Consider the following 27,495-nt stretch of genomic DNA (forward strand, 5'->3'; position numbering starts at 1 on the left):
TTTTTGACGGTTATTTGAAACATAAAGTGAAAATAATCAATACATTAAAAGGTACATATATCATTAGGCGTCTAAAAAGATTTCGATCTCTTTCTTAAAGACATATACCACTACCCGGAAGGCCCATAACCCGTTTGAGAAATTTGAAAATAATTTATGAAATAGAGATTAGTATGTAGTGCGTTTCGAAAAAAGTGGGCGGAGTATTTCATGAGCAAAATTTGAAATACCCAGAATTAGAATAAAATACACCGCATTCTTTGAGAGAATATCGAGAGTAATACAAAGCTTTAAAGCCGAAACAAGATTATAACTTTGGAAACCTGAAATGCAGGCAAGAATCGGATTTCTCCAAATACATACTTTAGGCTTAAATCATAAACTATTTCAAGCACTAATGTAAAAACGAAATAAAACTCATAAAATATGGAAGAAAATAACATTAATTGAGACGACTTTTGGGAGAACAGAGTTATGGAATATCTACTCCTTCTTGCCGATAACTTATGAGTTGAAGGAATGACTGATAGGATATGGAGGATTTAAGGACCTGTACCAGTGTATCTCATAAAAAATTAGGCAATTTGCAATTATTTTGAAAAATAATAGATTTATATGCTGTCTTCGAAGGTGCCAAAAAAAAATTCCCCAAGTGCTGACATAATTCCGGCCGAATGAGTGGCTGAAACCAAAAAAATCAAAAAGGTTATTAAAGTTGAAATACTTCCTGTACAATGACCTATGATTTTTGAAATTATCAAAAATTAACAAAATGGCGTAGTTCTGAAAATAAGGTCGTTTTTAATGTAAAATTTACAATTTTCAACAAATGGAAAAGATTGTAGGTCATTGTATAATAAATAGATTCAAGAATATTCAGTTTCTATTGGTAGTCCATCAGTCAATTTCTCGTTGAATTATGATGTCAGCAATTTTGAGAAATGCCGTTTGGTCGTTTAGAGAAAAATGATTTTTAAATTTCGACTATATACTTATACCTGCGAGCGGTCGCTCTTTAGAACGCTGCCATTCAAAAACTATTCAAGATACGACCTTTCACAGGATATTTTTATACTCTCGCAACAAAAGTTGCTAAAGAGAGTATTATAGTTTAGTTCACATAACGTTTGTTTGTAACACCCAAAACTAAACGAGTTAGATAACCCTATATCTATATATACCAAAGTGATCAGGGTGAAGAGTGGAGTTCAAATCCGAAGGTCTGTCTGTCCGTCCGTTCGTCCGTCTGTGCAAGCTGTAACTTGAGTAAAAATTAAGATATCTTGAGGAAACTTGGCACACTTATTTCTTGGCACCATAGGAAGGTTGCTTTCGAAAATGAGCAAAATCGGACCACTGCCACGCCCGCAAAATGGCGAAAACCGAAAACACATAAAGTGCCATAACTAAGCCATAAATAAAGCTATGAAAATAAAATTTGACAAAGGTTAGGTTGTAAATTACTAAAAATGGGTTAACTCACTAACGAAAAACGTCAGAAACACTAAATTTCACATAAGAAATTGCAGATGAAATCTGCACTCAGATTTTGTTTACAAAATGGAAAATGGGCGTGGCGTCGCCCACTTATGGGTCAAAAACCATATCTCAGGAACTACTGGACCGATTTCAATGAAACTTGGTTTGTAATAGTTTCCTTACATCCCAATGATATGTTGTGAAAAAAGGCCAAATCGCTTCACAACCACGCCTACTTCCTATATACCAGAACTTTGAAGACGATCTGAATCGTTTACTTTACAATATATATAGTAAGCACTAGTGAAGATATCGGTGCAGAACTTTGCACAAATACTACGTTTATAGTGTGGCAGCCCCATTCTAAAAATCGCCGAAATCGGACTATAGGTTTTCAAGGCCCCATATATCGAACATGAGGACGGTGCTTCTAACCTAATATTAGGGTTTCCAACTTTCAATGGACTTTATAAAATATATATGACGAATATGTAGGTCAAATTGTGTATTATATAATATAAATAAAGTTAAATAAATAAATTGCGAGAGTATAAAATGTTCGGTTACACCCGAACTTAGCCCTTCCTTACTTGTTAAAATTATAAACTACCGAAAAAATAAAAAAAAAAATGATTTTTTGAAAATGTCACACTGGTTTAGCCCCTTAAGAAGAAGGTGCTAGTTAATAGACATCTAGTATTTAAAAGGTTTTTGTTTAAATAAATAAAATATGTAGCTTAAGTGGTTACATGGGTTTCGTGGGTTCAAAAAATCAATCAATCGATCCGAATAATAGTTTCGGAGATACAGCCTTTGGAATGTGTGCGCTCCAAGTCAGGTACTGTTGTTACTCAAAACTTTAAACGCGTTTTTCTCGGAACCGTGTTTTCAAAGTCGGCTGTCAAATGTTCTCGAAAACTACTCAACCGATCTTGATGAAATTTCGCACTGGTGTTCGAGATACAATTTACTCATGCCTGAACGAAGAATTTTTTTATTTCAATTACAGCTATTTAAAAAAAATGTCAAGCAAATTTTACCGAAATTTTTATTTTTTTGAAAATAGTTTGCCAAAATTTCAATTTTTACGTCTTTTCTTCGTTCAAGCGCGAGTTTATGGTCTTACCTAAAATACTTATTTATGTTTTTTTTTTTTGTTTGGGCTAAGCTAAATAATTTACTTATAAATAGTTAATGCTTTGAAAGCATTCTTCATACTATGCATCTACATAATTGTATGATATTCTATCTTAATCCAATAAATATAAAAATATCAATAACTAGTGTGTTATAAATAATAGATTTATGTTCGAATTGCAACCACAAGCATTCAAATGGGCATTTCAGCAAGTTTAGAAATATCATTAATCTACTCTCCGCAAATAAAATCCTCTTTATCAGTGTGCGTGTTTAAGTAAACTCAAGCCTACACATTTGTACACTTGCCGAATAGTTAGTTATTCTATTTCTTTTGTAATGCAGTTGATTTAATGCAAATTTTATTTATGTGAAAAGTTTTATTAAATTTTGCAATTCCTGTCGATGCTTGCTTGCTTTGCGACTTATACTTTTGCAATCTTAGTTTTACAATTTTTTCCTTTCCTTTTTTTCCAACCAAACGCGCATGAGTTTTGTGAACTATTTCATTTTTGCGGTTGCAGGAAATTGAAAAGTTATTTGTGCAAGGAAATGCAAATGTACATTGGATAAGCCTCTACTAAAGTAGGAGAGAGAGTGTCGGGCAGCGGGGTGGTACAGTAGTAGAGGAATTCAGTGAGCAATCAGCGCAGCACGCTCGTTTGTGCCGCTCTGCTGCCGTCTAACAAATCCATAAAGTGGCTAAATAACTACGTGAATTATTTTTGGGCACAACTAGTGTGGCGATGGCGCGTAAATCTGTCGCACAAACACATATTTGTTCATACATGCACTGGTTTGTTAGCAGTTTGTGTCGCTGAGCTCAGCTTTAACCACAAATATATTTGCAGCGCATTTGGCTTTGCCGACTTTCAAAAAGCTTTCTCACACATGTACTCTTATGATCACACGTAGTGCGCATAAACTGTGGGGCGTAGTAAATTTTGCGAGCGCTTTTCTAAACAAAACAAACAGACTGCATGCAGCAGCAGTAGCAGCAGCAGGAAAAAAATGGCATTCGAAAATGCCATAATTTAATTTCCATCATGGGGCATCATCACCGGCCTCAAAAGTTGGTTAGTGAGCTTTTTGTGTGTTATCCTAGCGCGCTTTAGTGCTTATGTGTGTGACTGTGCTGCACTGGCATCATAAATCACAGATACTCACACATACACACTTAAATATAGAGTTTCACATAGTTTGCAAATCGAGGCGCACGCACACACACACACTTACAAATCTACGAGTATCTATGTATGGCAACCTGGACTCTCATATGCTGCTACACATGTGTCGCATCTTCGAACTCCACCAGACACACACACACACCCCTCTCTTCAAGTAGTCAAGTGCACATTAACGCCATAAATATATTGTTGTTGTTGTTGTTGCCACATTGCGCGGCAGTGCAAGTTAGTGCCGCTGCTCGACTACAGCTATGCTTCTTCTTCTTCTTCTACTCAATATTATTGCCACCGTTACCGTTACAACGCCACTGCTGCTAATGTGCTGCAATGAATTTGCACGCGCGTTCGTTGCTGTTGACAACATATTTGCGTCGTTTATTTGCCCGTGTCGCATTGTCGGATGTATGGTTCGCTTGATTGTTGTTGGTAAATATACATACATATATGTAAAATACGGTACTTTGTAACAATGTTGCATTATTGCTATTGTTATTATTGTCTCATAGCGGATATTAACATATTATTGTAGCTACTTTTCGCGTTGGCTCTCACACACACGTACATTTGTATGGATAGCTTTACAGCGCGCGTGCTTATGTGTATGTGCTTATTTATTTATATACATATGTATGTATGTATATACTAGACTACCATGCTCGTGATAATATGCTCGTACTTGCATGCGCGTTTATGCTCATGTTCACCTTCAATTCTCACTCTTTGTCGTTTATATGTTATAGTCCACGGCGTATGAGCAACATTAAATTATCCGTCGCCGTAACCACCGCATTTACTTCAATTTATTTGCGCACAGTGAAATGAATTTATTAAACAATTTAAAATAACAGTATAGAGCAATAAATTAAAGATCAAAAATCAATATATTTTAGTGTAGAAGAATTTCTTAAAATTTATATCTAAAACATAGAAGCCACAACTTTGCTAACTGACTACGTTTTGCCTTCTGTTCATCGGATGCAGTCCACTCGGTTGACAATCGATTTGCCTTCCGCATGAAAAAGTGTAGGTTCACTTTGATTGAACAAACAAATGATTTTAGGTATGTTTTTGAAGCCTTTACGCAACAGTCTCTTTGAATATCCAAGTTCATCACGAGTGCCCAGCCAAATAAAATTAATTTTGATCCTTTTTTTGGTTCGGAATTTTGGTTTTGAATGGTTTCGACGATTTAGGGCGGGTGAAAAAGACACCATGGATAAGCTAGCCGGCGGAAGACCTGTGACGATGAATACCGATCAAATCAAGGAAAACATCGAGTTAGGCCAGCATGTGGCATCTCGTGACATCGCCCAGGAGATGGGAGTTAGTCATCAAAACATTTTAAATCATCTGCTGGATACACAAAAAAGCTTGAAGCCGAAATATTTGACGCAAAAAAAAACTTCTGGACCGAATCAATGCCTGCGATATGCTACTGAAACGGGACGAACTCGACCCATTTTTGAAGCGGATGGTGACTGGCGACGGAAAATGGATCACATACGACAATATCAAGCGAAAAAGGTCGTGGTCGAAGTCCGGTGAATCGTCCCAAACAGTGACCAAGTCGGGATTGACGGCCAGGAAGGTTTTGCTGTGTGTTTGGTGTGATTTGAAGGGAATCATGCACTATGGTCAGTCGTTTAATTCTACCATCTACGCCGAACAACTGGACCGCTTGAAGCAGGCGATCGACCAGAAGCGACCAGAATAGACCAAAAGGAAGCGTGTAGTGTTCAACCAGGACAACGCCAGACCACACAATTATTTGATGGCTCGTCAGAAGCTACGGGAGCTCGGATGGAAGGTTTTATCGCATTCACCATATAGCCCAGATATAGCGCCAAGTGATTACCACCTGTTCCTATCCATGGCGAACGCCCTTGGTGGTGTGAAGTTGAACTCAAAAGGGGCTTGTGAAAAGTGGCTATTCGAGTTCGTCGTAAATAAGGAAGGGGGCTTCTATGAGGGGGTATTATGAAGTTGCCGTCCAGATGGAAACAGATTATCGAACGAAACGGCGCATATTTGAACTAAATCCGATCACTATAACACTTTTTATAAAGCATGGAATATAAGGCAAAATAGCCTAATATATAGGTATACTAATGTCTAAGACAATATTATATTGTTACCAACAGCCAGATGTACCTGACTACATTTTTGATAAAATTTCGATCATTCCAATACAAGTTCAGCACCACAGTGCCAAACGGCCTTAGCGAGATAGCGAGGGCATCAGTTATTTATGCGTACATACATATATGCTATTGCAACAGCTCACAATGCTCTTTAACTTATGTCAACGCGCTTATACTTACTTACTTATGTATCCGCATCTCCACATATCAGCGCGCATATGCTTAACCATTATCATATTTATCTGTTGGTGTGTGTGCCTCGATAAACTTCTGCCGTGAATTATATGCGCACATTCATCAACATCAGCTGCAGCAGTTGCGCGTCGCACACAACACGGCCATACATAAATATTGTCACTAAAACTGGTTGTCTGTGTATGTTCTATGTGTGTGTGTGTGTGTGTGTGTGTGTGTGCTAACCGTGCAACGGCACTTTAAAGTCACCGCCGCCACCTGCCCTCATTCTTGGCGAGCCAGCGCGCTCGCGCTTTCCAGCTGCAACGCATTGTAATTTCTTGTTGGCGCTTCCTTCCGCTGACGCTGCGGCTGTAACTGTGTGTTTAATATTGTTGCCACTGTCGTTACAATATACATTATCCTTGGCATATCGTCGCATGTTCATTTTGCATTTCTCGTCTGGTTTTTTGTTTTGTGTTTTGCTCGCTTGCTCATCGTTTGCTTGATGTTTATTTATTTTTATTGCTTTTTTTGTATTTTTTTCACAATTTCTTTTTTTTTTTTTTTTGATTACTGAGCAGTTGCCGTTTTTGCCATTCTTCCGCTTACACATTGCCACTTGTTTATTTCCATCATTTCCATCTTGCAACGTTGGCGCCCGTGTTGCCACTGCCGCGCTGCTGTCGCTTCATCGCATTCGGCTCTGTCGTCGCCTCTATTTTGTTATAATTTTGTATTTTCGTATATTATTTCATGTTGTTGTTGTTGTTTGTTGCTTTTTGTCGCATAATGTGGCTTAAATTTATTTAAAAGTTGCTGCTGCCATGCACATTGTCATTCGCGGCCACATTGTTGTGCTCAGTGCTTGTTGGCATTGATGTGTGTGTGTGTGACAGTGACAGACAACAAAAACAATGCGACGACATTTGCGCTTTATACTCTTCCATGTATGTGTATGTGTGCGCTCATATATTTTGGACATGTTCTTCTGCCATTTTTTCCAATTTGCCTTGATGGCAAATGGCCTCTGCAAAGGTGAGGAGTTAAGCTGCCGTGCCACAGCTGCCGTGCCACAGCTGCCTCTCCACTCTTGATAAGTGATACTTTTATATAATTTAGGCAGTTGATGTTGCCAATAACTGCTGACTCTTGTTTGCTGGCAGTGACATTAGCGTTGCGCCATTTAAAGTATTGTCAATGTAGCGTCATTCCTGCTATTATCATTACTTATAGGCGCACATATGGTTATTCGTGCATCATATGTTCGTGAATTTATATATGTGTGAGTGTGTTGTTGTAATAATTTACACTTTGTGCGCCATATGCCAGGCAGCAGATATTAAAAAAAACAAAATCTATGTTCATAATTTATTAAAATTATAATTTGAGTAGCTGCTGATTTCTGAGAAGGTAATTGTATGAAAACGTGATATTCTTTTGACTTGATAATTAGTTGAAATAAATTACATTTAGTAGACATAGAATTGATGATAGAATTTTTTAAAGGCTACTCGGGAGCCTAATAGATTCTTAAAAAAACTCAATTAACTTAAAAAAATTAATTTCTTAATTAACTCATCTCGTTCGGTATTCAGACACATTCAATTTAGCTTATATAGTTAATAAATTTTTTGCTACCAAAATAAAGTTTGATGGTCTGATTGTTGTATACTAATCGAGTAGTAAATTGAGAAAAATTAAATTGACCTTTAATTTAATTGACCACTAATTAATTGGTAAATTTAGAGCAATTAGTGAATAAATTGAATTTCATCAATTTTTTTTTGGAATTCTTGTATAGATAAGCACTAATTTTGAACCCTTAAACAACTAAATTATTTTAAAAATATAAAAATGTCTTAGGTCTACAACTTTGCTTCCGCCGTTTTTTGTAAATTTAAGACTTTTTTTTTGTATAAAAACGGTTACAAATATCGATGAGCCTCAGCCGCACTTTTCTTGGAATTAAAAAAGAAAAGCAAAATTTCCCGCAAATGTCGAGAATTCGGCTTAAAGAGTGACATTTTCCGTTGAGAATAACTTTGGGATGCAAAAGATCTCTACAAATATTTTGTTGGGTTAATGTTGACACAAATGTCCAAGATCGATATAAAAAAATCGATTCAATAGACCAGCGCTTGAACCTAGAGACATCTATTGGAAAACGGCCATCTCCGTCCATCTTTCCGTACAAAGAAAAACTTGTCTAGAGATCTTGATAATACCCGTGTTAACTGAACCCCAAACAGTCTTGTATTCTAATGGAAGAGAGATATGGTTTTGTTGCATTGTATTTTATTTAATATTTTAAACTAGAATCAATTATAAATAGTTAAATTATTTAAAATATAAAATCCTGGCTGCTAGACCTTTAATAAAAAAAATGTCATCGTAGCCGTTTCTTCTCAAATCAAATGTAGCTTAGGGATGACTATAATACAGTCGCATGAACTACTTTTAGCTGTGAGTCGTCTCCGCGACTAACGGTTCAATGTATAGATCACATTCTGTAAAATACTCTGAGGAAACACTTTGCTTTACCATATCATGTGGAATAATTCATCAGTTTATATGCTTATAAATGTATGAGTAATAAATACTAAATATAGCCCTGATCTTGCTAAATTTGAGTACATTTCTATGTATATTTGGTACCTTTACAAACTTTAATTCGAAGAAAGTCATACCTTTACCACATTTACAGAATATATCGAGGTACAGCATCAAAACCAGGTAATTTGGGTTTACTGTTAACCATTATACCGGTTTTATGAAGATTGACCTAGTAACTACGGAATATTTGAATCAGTTTTATATTTATTGTTTTTATAAATTGATTTGAAATTTATCAGTCCTATAGCTTTTTCACCCAACCAAAATAATTGATCAATTAAAATTTTGATTGAGAAACCAGTTTTTGCCTTTCACACTGCCGGCTACTCTATAATCGAACAGTTGTTACACATTTTTGTAAGAAGTTTTTTATAATAAGTTGGCAAGTTTCATCAGCTGTAAAAAGTATATACAATTATAAATATGATCTATGTCGCAGAGTTGCATTTCATTTTCAAGTCGATTAAAATTCAAGTAAAAGTTCATGTAGAAAAATGAGATTTTTATTTTGTATGGTAAATCGATCTAAATTAGCGTTTTAATCGAACAAAGGCCGGTTAATTAAACAATTAGCTCCTGTGTGAAAAGGCTATTATAAATAATGTAAGAGTAAGATGAAATTTCAACATATTGGACAATAAATATTGGATAAAAAAACTCTTCTTAGATCTTTCAGAAGCATTCAATATTTTTTTTGTAGAAGAAATTGCAAAACTATCATTCTAAGTGTTGATCTACGAGATTTAAATATATTTCTGAAAAGTAGTCATTGGTCAGCCATGGTTCAAGCTTCCATTAAACTTACACTCAAGCGCTAATCTATCATTTTTTCTCAATATGAGACCTACCCTGCACTATTTTTGGGAATTTTAAATATTATAGTGGAATATCTGTTGTTTCAGACCTCTCTAAGATAGCAAAGTAACCATGTGTATAGTCTTATTTATAAATTTATTGAATTCCTCTCCTTTCCTCTTTGAAAACACATAGATATGTATTATATGTGACAACGTGAACATAAATATACATTTACATTGACTTTTATTAAGCAATATTTCCATGAACTAAATTTAATCAATTCTTAAATATCGAAATAGCTTAAACTTACATATTTACATAGATACTCACTGGAAATCGAAATGTGGCATTTCTCTAACAAGCCGACTTTGCCAAAGAAGCCAAAATATTTTTGCTGTGCAAATTTTCAATAAATTAATTTGTACAGTAGTAATGAAATACCGAATAAATTAATTGTATTTATGACCATTGCAAAGTAACAATGTGAAATAAATAAATATAGAAATGCATATGTATTTGTTACTACGCTTTATTAAAATGGAAATATGGTCGCCTGAAAGCTGAATTTTACTTAAGAAAACTCAATTTGATACTAAGCTAGATAATCAAATCGAATGAAAACCACAGGAGGCATGCAATGCATACAACAAATATATATGTATACAACTATATTTATACATATATTTATTAGTATATGAACTGTTATGTAATGGAATTGTAAAAACAAAACCACAAAAAGCCCAATATAATAGCTTTGTGACTAAAATACAATTAACTCTTTATTATTCGATGATGCGTATGGAGCATACGAAGATATACAGTTATATGTTTTGTATATATATATATATATTCATTTTCAACATTGTCAAATAGAGTTGTTTTCGTCCAAAGACAACCAAATAGTACATATCACGGCTTGACTAATTCAATAACTAATGGATTTTTGGGAGTTAAAAGTCTTTCGGTTCAGACAGCTTTACAGCTAGAAGATGCTACTCCTATAAATATAACTCAGAACACTATGTCAATAACCGGCATGTGGCATCTCGTGACATCGCCCAGGAGATGGGAGATGGGATGGAAGTCACCAAACCATTTTAAACCATCTACAGAAGGCTTACACAAAAAATACACAAAAATGCTTGATTGGGTGCCACATGATTTGCCGACCGAATCAATCTTCTGGACCGAATCAACGACTGCGATATGCTGCTATAATGGAACGAACTCGACCCACTTTTGAAACGGATGGTGACTGGCGACGAAAAATGGATTACATACGACAATATCAAGCGAAAACGGTCGTGGTCGAAGGCCGGTGAATCGTCCCAAACAGTGGCCAAGCCGGGAATGTGTGTTTGGTGGGATTGTAAGGGAAACATCCACTATGAGCTGCTCCCATATGGGCAGACGCTTAATTCTACCATCTACTGCGAACAACTGGACCGCTTGAAGCAGGCGATCGACCTGAAGCGTCCAGATTTGGCCATCAGAAAGGGTGTAGTGTTCCACCGGGACAACGCCAGACCACACACTTCGTTGATGACTCGTCAGAAGTTTCGGGAGCTCGGATGGGCGGTTTTATCGCATCTACCATATAGCCCGGACAAAGCGCCAAGTGATTACCACCTGTTCCTGTCCTGTATTGAATAAAGAGCAAAAAAGCGGAAGGGGCAACTAGCCAACCTATGAATATTGTTCAGAATTTCTAATAATCCCTGATAGTACCTCGTTTTTCGAATAAACAAACATAGAATTCCTGGATGACATTTCTTTAAGATACTCAACTTCTGTTATTAAACAATTTAGGAACTTCATATTTAAAGAACGAATATTAAAAATTTCAAATTAGCTTTCAAAGTGTAATTAACATCTCAATCCAACAAAAAACACACAAAAGTTCACATATACCAACTACACTAAGCATACCATTTGCGTTGCTCAGATAACAACTCTCCTTTGTGTTTCGGGCATGCAAATACAACTTATTTAAGTAATTTGGTTTTATTAAAGTTTTGTCGCTGTGCTTATTGTGGTTGTTTTATTTCATCAAAGGAATTTAATTTAATACTTTTCCACGCCCGTTTGTTGTTTGGTAGTTACGAATAATTGCCGGTTAACCGCACTTAAGTGAGAATGGTACACCTTTCTACAAAGCGTTTGGGTGGGAAAAAAGGTGCGTACGCCTCTTTGCTACGGAACACATAAAAAACATATGTATTTAGAGGCATGCGCCCATAAATACCCACATTCCACACACATACAACCCTTTCGCTGGCAGTCAGTCAAATTTTTTGTCGGCCGAGAATGCCGAGCACGTCGCAATGCCACAAATGATGAGGGTATCGCTTTGAAATTTGAAGACACTCTCTTGCGCAATCACACGCTTAGCAGGCAGTTAAAAATTCACAATTTAAAAGCCTTCCAAATTGTTTTATGCGGCGATGTAGAGGTCTTAACAACTCATCTTGGGTCTTTATTACTTCGATTTTAATCCGAGTGAACAATTTTGGTGGAGGGTAATATGGCTTTGTTAGAATAATGGCGTCAAGATATACATATATGAGAGAAACTAATACAACCATATCCCTCCTAAATTCTACTTGGAAATGAAAAGTGACATTGAAATGGTCGATCGTAATTTGCAAACCAATTAAGAAACCTTGAGATTTGTTTCTTATTTGTATTTCATTCTGTACGACGACATAGACAGGTGCATGACAAGAAGAATCATATCTCGCTGGAAGGATCTTCCGGTGTGTAAAACTGCAAAGGTCATGTGCAAAGCGGTAGATCAAAAATATACAAGGTTCCTACTGGAGCTCGATAGAAAGGGCTGTAGGACCGTGATTGGCATTCTTACCGGTCATAGCCTAGTAGCGGCACATGATCGGAATGCAGAAAATGTAAAGAGCGGGGCACCAAGGAAACAGTGAAGCATCTCTTGTACGTTTGTCCTGCGTTAGCGAGACAGCGTTTTAGGTACTTAGGGGCCTCACAGTACGATAAGTTAGAGGAGATATCGTTAGTGAAGCCTCATAAACTATTAAAATACACGTCAGGCGCAGGCATCCTGAACGATGACTACTACTCAGCGAACAAGTGAAGGCACAACATTCTGGTATCGCAAAGGACCATAACTCGTCTATGCGTGGCCCGCAGGCCTACCAGACCAACCTAACCTAACCTGTATTTCATTTAAAATTATGAATCACTGAACACTAAATCGGTTATAGGGTCCATTAAAGAATACAATTTTAAGGTAATCTTAGCAGAGTGACCTAATTTCACATAGCCATTTTAATTGATCAATTAAAATTTTGATTGAGAAACCAGTTTTTGCCCTTCACACTGCCGGATACTCGATAACCAATCAGCTGTTATTTTGTTTTTGCTTTATTTTTTTGTTTTTGCTTTTCATAAGAAGTTGATAAGTTTCATGAGCTGATTGATATTTTTAGCAGCGACATCTACCGACAAAGGACGTATTTATAATTTAAAAAGCGGTCTTTGTTGCAGAGTTGCATTTCACTTTCAAGTCGATTAAAATTGAATTCAAAATTAATGAAGAAAAATTTGATTTTTATTTTGTATGGTAAATCGATCTGAATTAGCCTTTTAATCAAGCAGAGGCCGGTTTATTGATCAATTAGCTCCTGTGTGAAAAGGTTATAATATTCTAAAATTGAGTCAATATCCTCGCTTCCCCGTGTTACAGGTGTTTCTAAGCAATTGTCTCATCACCCACTTCTCATTATTGAATCAACACCCGCTGTAACCTTAACATATAACGATTTTAGAAGTCAACAAGGCTTTCTCTGAGCTATGGAATATTCCAATTAAATCAGACTTATAATTAGTTTTTGTATGTATATATCAATGATTATTAGACTGAGGTAGCCAATGCAGAACTAGTCTGGGAGTAGCTAGAGGGTAGATCAGATCAGATACATACATATTTAGACTGTCTGAAACGGCAGAAAACTAAGCTATAGTTTCTTTATCTTTCCTCTAAATTGAAATCGGTTGAATATATCATCCATTCCCCACCAAGAAGTGAAACTTCAATGTTCTTAAGGTTTACAAAATTCGAGCCCACTCTAACTCCACGCTACCTTACTTGTTTATAATTCAGTAGTGTTGCTTACTTTATTCTTTCGTGTTTGCTTCAATTCCTGGGCAATTGTTTGTCTGCCCACCCACTTTTGTAAGTGTAATATTCGCAAGTGTTTACGCCGCTGGCTGCGTGTCTTACATGTCATATGTGCTTACACATCGTATATACATTGTATGTATGAGTAATGCGCATACGCACACATGTGCGTGTGTACACGCCACCAATATACGTACAAGCAAATATTTTCACTTCTTGCCTCGCCTTGACGCTATTGAATTTCATGTGTTTAATAGCTAGAAAATGCGACAAAGACACGTTTTAAGCATCAAACGAAAATCAACAGTGCAGAAAATCAGAAATTTGAAACGCCTGCGGCAGCGGCATTGATTTAAAGCAAAATGCCAGTTGACATTGTTGTTTTGATTTATTCGTCCTTGTCGTCGAGTTTTACGCACTTTTTGACATTGTGAATTTATTTATTAAATTTATATGTGAATATATGAATGTGAGGGTGTGTGTTTGGGTGTCTAGTAAAAATACTATATGTTGTTAATAGTTAGTGGTGGTTGTTAGACATATTTATAGACTCTTACTTACTATAGAATACAAATATTTTATTTAAATAGAATGTAATTGCATTTAAATTGGAGACGAGGAAATTATCGGCTTGACGAAAATAGTTTTAATATTGTCTGGTTAATTATCTATATAGTTTTAAATATACTATTACCAAAAAATCACTTCTGAATATACAAGAAATTATTATGATATTATAGTGACATATTTTAGGGTATTCGGTTCATGGTATAAATATCCTAATACTTGGTATTGACTATTTTGTCGAAGATGTGTTGAACTTTTACATTGGCTCTCCCACGCTCAGTACATACAATCAAGATAATCCAATCTTAATGCTCTTGTATTAAAAGATCAAACAAACTGTTTGAGGCTATTCCCCTCTGACGTGTGATAAGTATACAAGAAGGTTAAAAATAAAGAATTCATACCATAACATATAAGGAAAGGCAACTGAACTTTTTATACTATCACAATTCATTGATGTAATTTTTTGAAGATAACACACCATATATTCGTCATAAAGCCCAATAGAATAACGATAATCAATATATCTAATGTGAGGGCTGAGTTAATTCCTGAACCGATTTCACTAACTTTCACCACCAAGATACACTATATCAAAGACTTAATGCTCACTTAATATTGCTAATATATCTCAAATATTAACCAATATATGCCGAATAAAGCCCCTCGTATTTTTGAAAATCCTACAATTAGGTATACTGAGCTAGGTGACGTTATGACCCGATTTTAGTAATTTTTGTTACAGAGACACACTATTAGAAGAAAAAAATTTCCTGTGAATTATATTAAAATATCTGCTAGATTTACCGATATTTTCGGTGAAAAATTACCCTTTGCGACTGAGTTCTTCATGTTCGATATCCGGGGTCTTAAAAAGTTATAGTCCGATTTCGACAATTTTTCCACAAGTGATACCTTGGCTCAAATACAGTATTTGTGTAAAGTTTTATTCCGCTATCTTCGTCGGTTCCTTATGTATACATTATAAAGTGAGGAATGAGATGGAATTCTAAATTGAGTTATATGGGAAGTTGCCGTGGTTGTGAACCGATTTCATCCGTTTTCAATCCGTGTCTTGGGGTATTAATAAAGTATTATGTACCGAATTCCATTTAAATCGGTGGAGTAGTTTTTGAGATATGGCTTTTGACCCATAAGTGGGCGGCTCCAAGACCATTTTATGGTTATTATCCGAATTCTTTCGTTTTTGAACTGTATTAAGAAGAGGCTAAATGAAATGACTGCAGAAAGTTTGGTTTATATAGCTTTATTGGTTTGCGAGAGATACACAAAAATCTTATTTAGGGGCGGGGCCAATCCCACATATAAAAATTAAATCCAGATATGCTTCTTCCTAGTGCGATCCCTTATATTAAATTTTACTTTAGCTTTATAGCTTTTTTATAGCTTTATTAATGGCTTAGTTATGACACTTTATAGGTTTTCGGTTTTCGCCATTTTTCGAGCGTGGCAATGGTCCGATTTCGCCCATTTTCAATAGCAACCATCCAATCCTGAAGTAATTGCTTGGGGAATTTTTATGGTTTCTGGAATCTTAGATCCATTCCGTTATCAACATTTAAGTCCTATTAGTATTTGAAATAATTTTCGGTTGGATCTGAGTTCATCACTTACAGCTTATTGAGCTCAACTGGCCAGTAGGAATACGAATCGACCACCAGTTGTATGTGATTAATTTACAAAAAGGATTAAAGTCTTATGTATTTTAATTATGTACGCTACATTTATACTCTCATCTAACTCTATTAGTGGTTAAATATTTGAAGTTCTGCGGTTTTAAATTAACTTTAATCAGGATCCAACCAATATAAAAATGTTATTATACCAATATTGTACTTCCGCTTGAAGGATTGTAGATCTCTCCATTTTTCCAATAGCATGAATGCATTTGCCAACAATAAGCGAACATGCTCTGTTAAGTATTTAGGGAAGGGATAAGCGACCAGAAGATATGCTTCCACATATTTGTCTACTCATAGAAAAGTTCTGAAAATGAAATCTCTTTCAGTAAGTTAATCATTCGATTCAAATCATTGTGTACTCATTAGTTCAACTCCTCAGCTTCACAGGTAATAAGAAAACTTGAGTTTCCATAAAATTATACTTTTTTCCTTTAATCTGTTTCATAAAATATGATATAAAATATAGTTCACACCCTCATCAGCCAGAACTGGTCGACACAAAGGGTTAATGTGACAAGACATAATGCTTTTTAGCCTTTGATTCTGGCAATTTTTCTCTTTATTTAATTCATTGTTAAATCGAGAATGTGTTACAGAACCGAAATATAGCAACAAGCTTAATTTAGTTTACATGGTTAAACACCTTTTCCGGCTTTAGTTTGCCTTTTTTCTTACAAAAAATGTCGCAACCCATGTTAATGATTTGGTTGTAAAAAAAGAGAAACAGAAAAGGTTTATATTATACGAAAATCAACGAAAACTTTCACCAACATAGTGAATTTTATTATTTATGACCTACAATATTTTTAAGTAGTGAAGTATTGGATAGTTCCCCGCCAATACAAACACACACATATACATTCAACATGGCGGTACAAGGGAAAAGCTGCTCAGCGCACGAGATAAGCTTTCATCCTTTTGATATTTTTGATATTTAAATCTTGCGAAAGCTTGTATAAGCTTATATGAAAATCAAAAAGTGCGTCTGGCTTTTGAGCGTCAGTCGACTTGTTTAATTTCTGTTGACAGTGTGGTTTTTAACTTCATTAATCCGCAACGTTGGCTGCTTCACTGACTGGCTGACTGACTGGCTGTTTGGTTGTTATAATATTTGGTGGTAAAGTCATATGAATATGTGTGTGTCTGTTTTTTTGTATAATGCGTGCGCCAGCAGCAAAGTTGTGACGTGGCTGTCAAGGGTTAAGGCATAATATTTTCGATTTTCTTGCCGAAAACTGAGTCAGCGTCTGCTGACTTAAATCTTTTGTCAAAGTGGTAAGAGCGCGACTGCTAACCGCCAGCAAAAGCCAAGCGCAAAGTTAAAAGAAAAACTGCTGGAAAATGGTTTTCCAACTCAATGAGCACTTTGAGATTCGCAGATGAGCGCCAAGTGGCAGCACACATTGTTTGAAAGTAAGGGTTACCTTCTGGCGCGCTACACTAACACAAACACACGCACTATATTACACTCACAGTTAAAAGTATGACAGTAGAAATGTCTTCATCTTTGTGCTTAATTAACCTCTTTTCAGTTGAACAAGCCGCCACAGTTGCCGTCGACAGGCGTTGCGTTGAAGGTGTCTGACATGGTGCACCTTTTGGGCCGTCAGTCAAATCGACTGCGGCACTGACTCGCGCCGTCGTATGACAGGCGTATAAATGTTGGGTGAGCGCATGGCAGAGCGCGCCTTGTGACTGACAGAGACAGCGCTTAAGACAGTCTGGGCGCAAGGCTTAAGCGGCTAATATGGTCTCAACTGGTTGAGAAATGACTTTATAGACTGACAGCTGACACAGCTGATGAGCGACGTACGCGAACGAGCGTGCAGCAACGCACTCCGTGAATTACTGATACACGTGTTGTTTTTATCTTGTTGTATTCGCATGTGAGTGGGTAGGGTTGGTGCACGAGCAGAGTCTTGCAGCTGCGTATTCGTGTCAGTTTGACAACAGTTGGCGGCGAGCGCGTGCACAAAGAATTTAAATTTTTAATTTAGCGGGAAGTTCAGAAAGAGAAGCGTATGGAAAAGTATGCCTTTCGCTGTAGACTTGCTTTATAAATTTTTAAAATATTTATATATATTTACCACGTTTTATATTTTTAAAATCCATCAATTTAAAATTATTTAGAGTTATTTTCTTTGAATCTTACCGATTTCTTCACAAACGAAACAAAACCGTATCCTTTCGATTTTAGCGTTTGTGGATCGCGCACCACTCTGCAGTCTCTGTAAAGAAAATAAGGATGTTAAGGTGTATTAGTAGAGTTTTTTTTCGATTTACGGATATTTTTTCAAGAAAGTGGAAAAACAGTTGGTGTATTCTGCCTGTTCACTTCTCTATAAAACATTAAATAAAATGAAAAGACTGTTAACCACATAATAAACTAGATAAATAAAGTAAAAATTAATTTAAAAGAGCACACATTAAGGCATGTTATTACAATAACTATTCCCTAAAAAAAGGAGAGAAAACAACTGTTTCGGAGGATTAGTAGAATTTGGGAGCAAAAAAGTCTGAGCTCTCTAACTAAATAACAATATCACCTGTATATATGTATATTAGCAATATTATATATAAAAAATATTTACTAAAGATGTATGGTTTCACACTTATTACATAATGGAAGAGAACTCAGGTGGCGATTAGTCGCATATTGATAAATATATTGTATGCAGGTTAGCTACCTTAAAGTGTTAGCGGGATAGAATCTACAATCCAGAGCAGCAAATCTGATTTAAAAATCATGCAGGAAAGAAAGCTATGTGTAAATCTAACTTTCTTTCCTGTGTATGTGTAAATGTGGAACTAAAAAATAATAGCGAAAAGTGAAGTAAAGAGAGAACGTGCCAACTACAGATAAATGTCGACATAAATGCACGTAAAGCCATGTGGAAAAGGATTTGTGTTGCTAAACCGAGGCATACTTTCAGGCGCAAATTGCGAAAATGTGGAAAAAAATGGCAAAATACATGCAAATATGTACGGTGCAGAAAATAGATAAATTTGTGAAAGCTTATAAGTAAAGTAATGCCAGCAACTGTCTTGAGATACCTTCCTGAAGGAGTTGCTGGTAAGATACATAGGATTCGCTTCCAATCATTCGCTTTATTTCCGAAAAGTTGACTTTCGTTAAAGATGACATTAAAAAAATTACAGAGGACGACGCAACGTCAATTCTTGCTAGAGTATGAACCATAGAATATAAAATAATTTGATTTGATTGAAACAACGCTACAACTCAGAGAAGAGTGTAAGAATTTTAACTGAGTATATAGATTAATTATCAAAATTTTTTTTTTTTTTTTTTCATATAATTCTTTATTTATTGAATCTGCTCTTTGGAGCCTAACAATAAGTTATAAAATCTTAATTCTAATTAAAACTAGACAAGCTCAACCAATTGATTGAGTTGTTTTGGTGAAACGTTGCTCCTCAGTGTGCTGGCATATCTCTTCTTTTTAGACGTGATTGATTACAAGAATGTAATAAAGCATTAGAAAATGGGTTTGGGTGATCGCGGAGTTTGGACAAATATTTATTTCTGCTGTTCTCTACTTCTTTCTTTACCATGAGAATACCAAGATCTTTATGGATATTTTCATTACGCATATACCATGGTGAGCACGTGATTGTTCTAAGCATTTTTGATTGGAATCTCTGAATTATATCGATATTGGTTGCACAGGTCGTACCCCACAGTTGGATGCCGTACATCCAAATCGGCTTTATCAAATAAAAGGTTTTTCAATAGAGTAGCTACAAAAGTTTACCGATAGCGACAGCAAACGACACCATATTTTATCCCGCTGACATTTCTGACGTTTGACATTTCTCTTCAGTAAGGTTTACCATTTCATCGTGGAAAGATATACGATCAAACAACGAGTCGAAATTATTAAAATTTACTACCGAAATTCGTAGACAGTGGCCTCAACTTTAAGAGCGCTACGTCCAATTTATGGTCGTTCTCATTTCCTGCTGAATGGCTTCGTCAAAAAGCAAAATATACGTCATTGGTCAGGCATCAATCCACACGTACATGGAGTACCAGTCATAATTGCATCCCGAAAAAATGACGGTTTGGTGCGGTTTATGGGCCGGCGGCGTCATTGGACCGTACTTCTTCCGTGACACAGCACATTAATGTGAATGGGAATCGCTATCTCTCAATGATAACCTAATATTTTTGGCCCGAATTGGATGATATGGACTTGAACAATATGTGGTTCCAAAAGGACGGCGCAACAAGCCGCACAACGAATGTCACAATCGATTTATTGAAAACCGTGTTCTCTCACGAATGGGCCCAGTCAATTGGACGCCTCGGTCGTGCGATTTGACGCCGTTAGACTATTTCCTGTGGGGTTACGTCAAGTCTATGGTCTATGTCAACAAACCAGCGATGATTGATGAACTTCGTAGGAATATCGAACGTGAACTTGCAGTAGTATTAGCCGATTTATGCTTGAAAACCGTCGAAAATTGGGTTCAGCGTCCGGACTTTGCAAGCGTGCCCGTGGTGGCCATGCAAAAAGAAATCAAGTTCCATACATAAAGGCATCGAATGAACTTTCACAGGTATCAAGAATTTCATTGATATCCCAAACCGTTTTTATTTTATTTAAAAAAAATTGTATTGCTCTTATTGAAAAACCCTTTATATGATTCAGGAAACGTCAAAAGACTTTGCTGTTTTAAGGTATAATTGATACAAAGCGTGATAATATGGACATTGACGGATAGTTGAGGTGGAACACATGTTCCTCTCTTGTCACAAATATGAATGCTAAAGGGAGTACTTAGAATTTATATGTTTATACGCTTATCCCTACGCCTATCTGGAAAAATACTAAGTCTGAAAATAGCGAACGATGGAAAATCTGTGAGAGTCATAGCCACCGCACTGATAAAATCTCAATGCGAACAAAAATGAACACTTTTACTTGAGACTAAATGTCTCGAAGCCAGGTAAATGGGAATTTCTGAACTTGGTTTAGTTCAGATGGAAGTCCGGCACTAATAGCAGCTCAGTCTCTTGAGGCTTCCTTTTTTTAGAATTTTTTCTATTAATAAATGTTATACTTATTAGCCGCATTCTAAGAACTCGCAATCCAAAATAAATTCTTATTGCATTTAATTATTGCCTTATTATGAATCATTAACCTTAAATAGTTACCATTAAACTGCGAAACAACGCTAACGCAGAACTTTTAGTATAAGTTTTAAAAGTATGAAAAAGAAATATGAATCACAAGAGCTGCTGCTAAAAGCTGGCTAAACGATTGAAAGAGAAAGAAAAGTAAAAATTAAGTTACCGTTACACCTGCCACGCTGAGGTTAAGAAAGAAAAGACACACAAACTCACCCGTGTACAATGTGCAATGGTGTTTGTAAAAGCGCAGACACACACACACACAATTAAACATACCAACAAATGCATGCAATCCAATGCAGAACACTACTTCTACACAAATGTACATATATAAAAGTATATATGTATTGCCAAGCACATATGCTATGCATGTATGTGTGTGTATTAGTCACACATACAGATATGGCATGCAGCTCCCAGAGGCCAAAGCGATTGTAAATCACGATAAAAGTCAATTTCTATGGTCTAACGGCATACACACACACATACAAATATGCAGCTGCTTGCACACAAGCATACAACTCAGAATGCATTCGTTCGCTTGCCGCAGAAATTATTTTAATGGTTACGACTTCAAGGTTGAATTAAAGTTAAATAACAGGTGAAAATTAATCGATACCTTACGCTAGGCGAACGCGCAGCATTACGCACGCACACAAAGCCACTCATACACACACACACACAGATTTACACATATTAGCACTTCCTGATTGGCCGTAACCATTCTTTGGAATAGCTGCAATAAAATGGGGTTATAAAAGGGTTTATCGTGAGCTGAATGCACATGACTATATTATTGCAGCTTAGCGGATTTATAAATATATAAACAAAGGTGTGCACCTTGTTTGAACATGCATATGTGTGCACCTTAAGTATTTTTATGACTTTTATTTTTATAACATGCGCATTATTATTAAATTTTAATAACACATAGACCTTGGGTGCACAGATATTAACTTATCATTACAAATATGTAATCATCTTATAAAATTCATATTATTTTGATATTTTTGAGTTGCCTAAAGTTAGTTTATATTGTTTCCGTATTCCGTAAAGTATTTAAGTTAGGTTAGGTGTGTTTCAAAATTCGTAAAAAAATGGTATGTTTAAAATATATCCAAAAATAACAGTCAATCCGAGTAATATCCTAAGAGATATACCCTTTGGAAGTTCCACCCATCAGACCAGGTCAGTATAAATATAAAACTTTAAAAGCATTTCTCTCAAATCTCAATTTTTCAAGTCGGTGGCCACGATATCTCAAAAAGTTTTGAAGCGAATTTGTTAAAATTTTAATATTTTTGGTAGAATTTTCAGCCTCATTGTAAATTTCATGTGAATAAAACATTCTCATAAATATTTTTTTCCACATGAAAGAAAATCTCGTATCATGAATTTCGTGTGAATGAAAATTTATAATCGAATTTCGGCATTCTGTCACAAATATTTTTGTTTTGATTTTTTTTTTTGTTGATTTGCATTGGGGCTACAAATCCATGATTCAGTTTATAAAGCCAATTGCACTACTTTTTTAGCATAAAAGGATAAATTATCAATATAACAATTTTTAGTGCTGGCTCGATTTGCATTCTCCACCGCCGAAAATGATTTAATAGCATATTCGAAGGGATAATGCAATAAAACAAGTTAAACGGACACACTTTGGGTAGCTTTCGATGGTGGCTCCGTGCTATTCTAGGAATCACGTTTCTATTCCAAAATGCATGTACTTGATCCTTATTTTCTTCGTGAAAGCTCTTTACTAAATCAGGATTTTCCACCAAATATTGTTAATAGACTTTAGGTAAGGTTTCCGCTGTTCCCACAAGGGGGAGGGGACACTCAGACCATAAGGACAGTCCTTTGTGAAGTGAGAAAAACCCCTAATTATATATTAAAACTCAAACATAGCGCTGTGAATCTACTGAAAATCTGCATGGGTTTTTTACTTCTACAGCCGCCGATTCGCGAGGATGCTCAAAATTTTATTCTTCATCTTGCATAAACGGTGCATTCCACAAGGAATGGTTTAGCGCCCTAGACATCTTATGATTTTCCTTAGGTCAGAAGAATATTGTGACTGACCAGCTTTTACTCAGCTCAGCTGAAACCCAACTGCCCAGTAGATCACAAGGGCGTAGGTGCTTCTACCTGTTCGCATTCTACTTTAGTTAAGACTGGCGTGCCTAGCCTTAAAAGTTCATTAGCCTAACGTTATTACCTAGGATTCCTCTGTGTTATCGTGAATATCTAACTGGTATTGATAGTCAGCGCGCACTTAATCCTAGAGTGAATCGTCACTTCAGCTTCGAAGCAATACATCAGCTGCTACCTTTATAGCAGCCACTTGCGCCTTAAAAACGCTGAAATAGTCTTGAAGTAGCGCCCTCCACCGCACAAGGATCCCATCGAATATTAATTTAGCAATGGTTTCATACAGCCAAAGAACTAATTAATTTACCTAGACCGCAGTTCATAAGAAAATTGTTAATATTGATACTTGTTCATTACAATTGATTTTGAAACATTAAAATAAGGCAACATTTTCGAAGAAGTGAGATTTTCTCCATGTGAACTTCATGTTACAAAAAACACAAATGGTTTTCATAAAACACATATATTGTCTCTCTGTGTGGATAGGAAATTTGTTTTAAAATTGTTTATATTCAAAATGTATATTTCACATTTTTTACAGTATAAATATATATTTTCTTAATTAGTAAATACAAATAAATTTTCTATTTTTTTCCATTATACTAGGGCGGGTTATGTTAAGTTAGTTTCAGAAGCTTATCCTCGCAACAAGGGTAGCGAAAAATCACACTTGAGGAACTACACATGCCGGTTCTTTTAGATAACAAGTACAATTAAGCATGGAAACTAAAGAGTCTTATATATCGACTAAGCTGTCACCAATTTTTGTCAATTCCAGCCATTTCCGCTGGTCCACCAAAATTTGACTACCGAGATATTTTTACCGGAGTCTTGCGAATTGTAGAGGATAAACTGTATACTTGTTTTATACCCGCCTTATTATAAGTCTTTGAATCGATTTAGAATGCAGCCACTGCTTCTCACTTGAAAAAAAAAGAAATCAATTCAGTTACTCAGTTATTCTAAATATATTTCTTGAGCATTGAAAACCACTTTATTTATTGTTTAAACCGCCCAGTCGTTGGCGCTGATTAATTTCCTTTAGTTTACCAAGCAGCCCACACCTTTATATTGCTTGGCTATAAATAAAGCGCAATCAGATTATACAATTCAATTATGTAAAATGTTGGTTTTTCCTATCATCAATAATTATCAGCAAAATAAGTAAGCATTGCGAAGGAATTTACGCATAAAACAAACAGTGTCTTTAATGCAACCACTTATAGACGCCCCCCCACACACACACACACACACACGCAAAGATAACAAGCATGCTTACTTTGACCCAAGCACACTTTCAGGCGCAATGACAGCTGAGCTAAGCTGCACACATGCCACAATACATTTGAGTGTTTAACACAAAACAAATATTTATAACCGAAGAGTGAGTGAGTGAGTGAGTGTAGATATGCGGTGAAATCGGCAAACGTTTGCTTCTTTGCTTTGTTAAGTGCACCTACAGCCAGGTCAACAGACACACACACGCACAAGCAGCTGCACATTCAGAGCTGTGGAATCACGTACTGCCAACGGAGAACATGACCTGACCCCTTCGTTGGTAAACCTGAGCGTTGTCTTTGCTGCAAACAATGCGTACAGACGCAGCAGTAACACGAGCGCATAACTTAGCATGGCATAACGATATGCACACATGCCATACCATGCATAACATAGGTATGTACGTGTGTGTGCGTGTTGGTTTGTTGGTGCAACCTTTGTAGGAAGTAGCAACAGTAACAGGAAAAGTGCTTGCCTGCCAATTGAAAAATCGAAAATTGTGACAATTTATTGCTTTTCAATGTTGCTGCATTCTTATGCCAGGCTAAGCTAAGCTATGCTTGTGTGTGTGCGCATACACACACACATACTGTTATGTATGTAGTGGTGTTTAGGTGCATTGCTGTGTTGAGTGTATGCAAACAGTATTGCTTTCAGCTAGGAAAATTGATGTATGATACTGTTTACCCAAAGAAATGCAAAATAGCCAAACATACAGACAGGCACACATACGAATATATACTGGTGTGTTAGTGGTTTAATGTGCATTTCTGTTATTTAACGGTACTTAAAAATGTTTTCTTTGCTTTCGTTGCAAGTGTGGTGCACTTGAGGCTATCCTTAAGTGTAAAATTTCCTCAAGTGTATATAAAAAATATTATTCTCACACCAGAAAAAGGGCAAGCTCATAAATACATACTAAACCCAAAAAAATATATATGTATATATAAAGGGTTTTTCAAGAGGAACGCTACAAAAGTAGACTGATAGAGACAGCAAACGCAGTCATATTTTTTCACGCTCTTTTGACATTTGTCCTAAGTAAAGTTTGGCATTTCATCATGGAAAGATAAACGATCCAACAACGAGTCGATATTATTAAAATTTACAACCGAAATTCGCAGTCTCAGTGGCCTCAACTTTAAGAGCGCCAAGTCCAATTTATGGTCGGCAACAATTGAGCATCTAGTAGAAAAATGTACATCAAGTACAAAATGTTCCCGTCCCAGAGAGACAAAGAAATACCCGTAGTGTCGAGAATACTGCTACCGCAAGCGCATCAATTGAGGAAGACCCAAATCAGTCTCTCACACGTCGTTCTCAAGCGTTGAGCAAATCTGTGACGTCGTTGTGGCGAATTTTGCGAAAAGATCTTGGCCTACATCCTTACAAGATCAAATTGACGCAAGAACTGAAGCCGTTTGACCACCAGAATCGTCGTATGTTTATAGGAATTGGACTGAACAACAACGCATTTTTGTCGGCGATAAGCAAGAAATGCGTTATGGGTTAGGCAGCACTCCACACGTACTCCATGAGTCACCATTGCATCCCGAAAAAAATGGGTTTAGGTGCGGTTTATAGGCCGGCGTCGTCAATGGGCCGTACTTCTTCCATGATAATCAAGACCGACACGTTACTGCGAATGGGAATCGCTACCGCTAAATGATAACCGAAATGGATGATATGGACTTGGACAATATGTGGTTCCAACAAGACGGCGCCACAAGCCACATAGCGCATGTCACAATCGATTTATTGAAAACCAAGTTTGGTGAACATGTTATCTCACGAATATAGAACGTTAAAAATGGATAATTAAACAAAACTATTATTCGATTCACATTTGAACCTACCCCAACGCTTGAAGTTATTGAGCATAAGAAGAAGAAGAATACCTCGTTTTTAACTCGGAAGTAATCATCAGAGCTTTTCACATCTTTTAAAGGAGCTGGTAAGATGGAAATAAGTTTAACTTCAGGATGGATCTACTCTCCCACTGACTTGCTATCATATATACTATTTGCAATCATCTAATTTACATATTTTATAGACTGATTTGTCTAACATTTTGCTTACTAAACACCATATCGGGTTTGCGACGCTCTCACCAAGAAAAAAATATCATCCAAATACATGGCCTACAGGCAGCATGAGTAGTTATGTTAGATATCAATCTGCATGGAGAAGTTGGGGCAAACCTTCGACAAACAAGTATTTGACTTAGCGATCGTCATTGATATGGAGGCTAATAACTATTTACCAGAACCTATTAGCTATTGGTATCTTATCTTTTTTGCTTCCTTCGGATCTGCCTGATTCTTACTTCTCCTGCTTGACGCGGATAATTTTTTGTTTGCTATGTGGATGACCTTATCGTTCTTCATGCAGAAAATAAACCGTTTCTATCCCTTCATATTGAAGGCCTTTTCGCTAACTGAGCGATCACCATCATCGAACTCTGTGCTTTCAAAGCAAGGGAATATGTCTAGGAAAACTGTATGGTGGGCATTTCTAGTGTTTTGAACATTACTTCAACCAAAGTTCTGGACGTTCAAGATATTTAACATTCAATTGAGACATGAGACGGCGCTTGTAGTCAACCCACTCAAAGTCTATGAACAATGTATTAATGCTCAGCGCCACTACGGATCGTATCATATTCGATCTTGTTTCAGGAACTCGAACTTTTAAAACCCTAAATTTCGACGTACCCATATCCATCGGCTATGATTGAAATCGCTGTTTCGTATGTATTTCATGGTATCTCCATTAACAATGGTATTGAGTATTGAAATCGAAAGATATAATAAGAAACAAAAATATGAATAAATATTGCTGGAATTATCATATCTACATAAAGTGTACTAAAATAATATTTTCAATTTATATTGGAAGAAAAATTATTAAATTACTAATGAAAAACAACAAAATTATGAAATGAGGAAATCAA

The 27,495-nt window shown here is 36.2% G+C and overlaps 1 protein-coding gene across 2 annotated transcripts in view; it reads right to left on the reverse strand.

Annotated features, from left to right (window-relative positions):
* Positions 1-27,495, reverse strand: part of LOC105217139 (cytotoxic granule associated RNA binding protein TIA1) — a 299,387-nt gene that overhangs the window by 37,934 nt on the left and 233,958 nt on the right. For both annotated transcript variants that reach the window (XM_054230805.1, XM_011191997.3), the window contains exon 4: positions 18,108-18,183. In XM_054230805.1, coding sequence (XP_054086780.1) covers positions 18,108-18,183 — 76 coding nt within the window. The remainder of the gene's footprint in view (positions 1-18,107; positions 18,184-27,495) is intronic.

This window comes from Zeugodacus cucurbitae, chromosome 2 (assembly GCF_028554725.1).
Source record: "Zeugodacus cucurbitae isolate PBARC_wt_2022May chromosome 2, idZeuCucr1.2, whole genome shotgun sequence".
Taxonomy (NCBI): Eukaryota; Metazoa; Arthropoda; class Insecta; order Diptera; family Tephritidae; genus Zeugodacus; species Zeugodacus cucurbitae.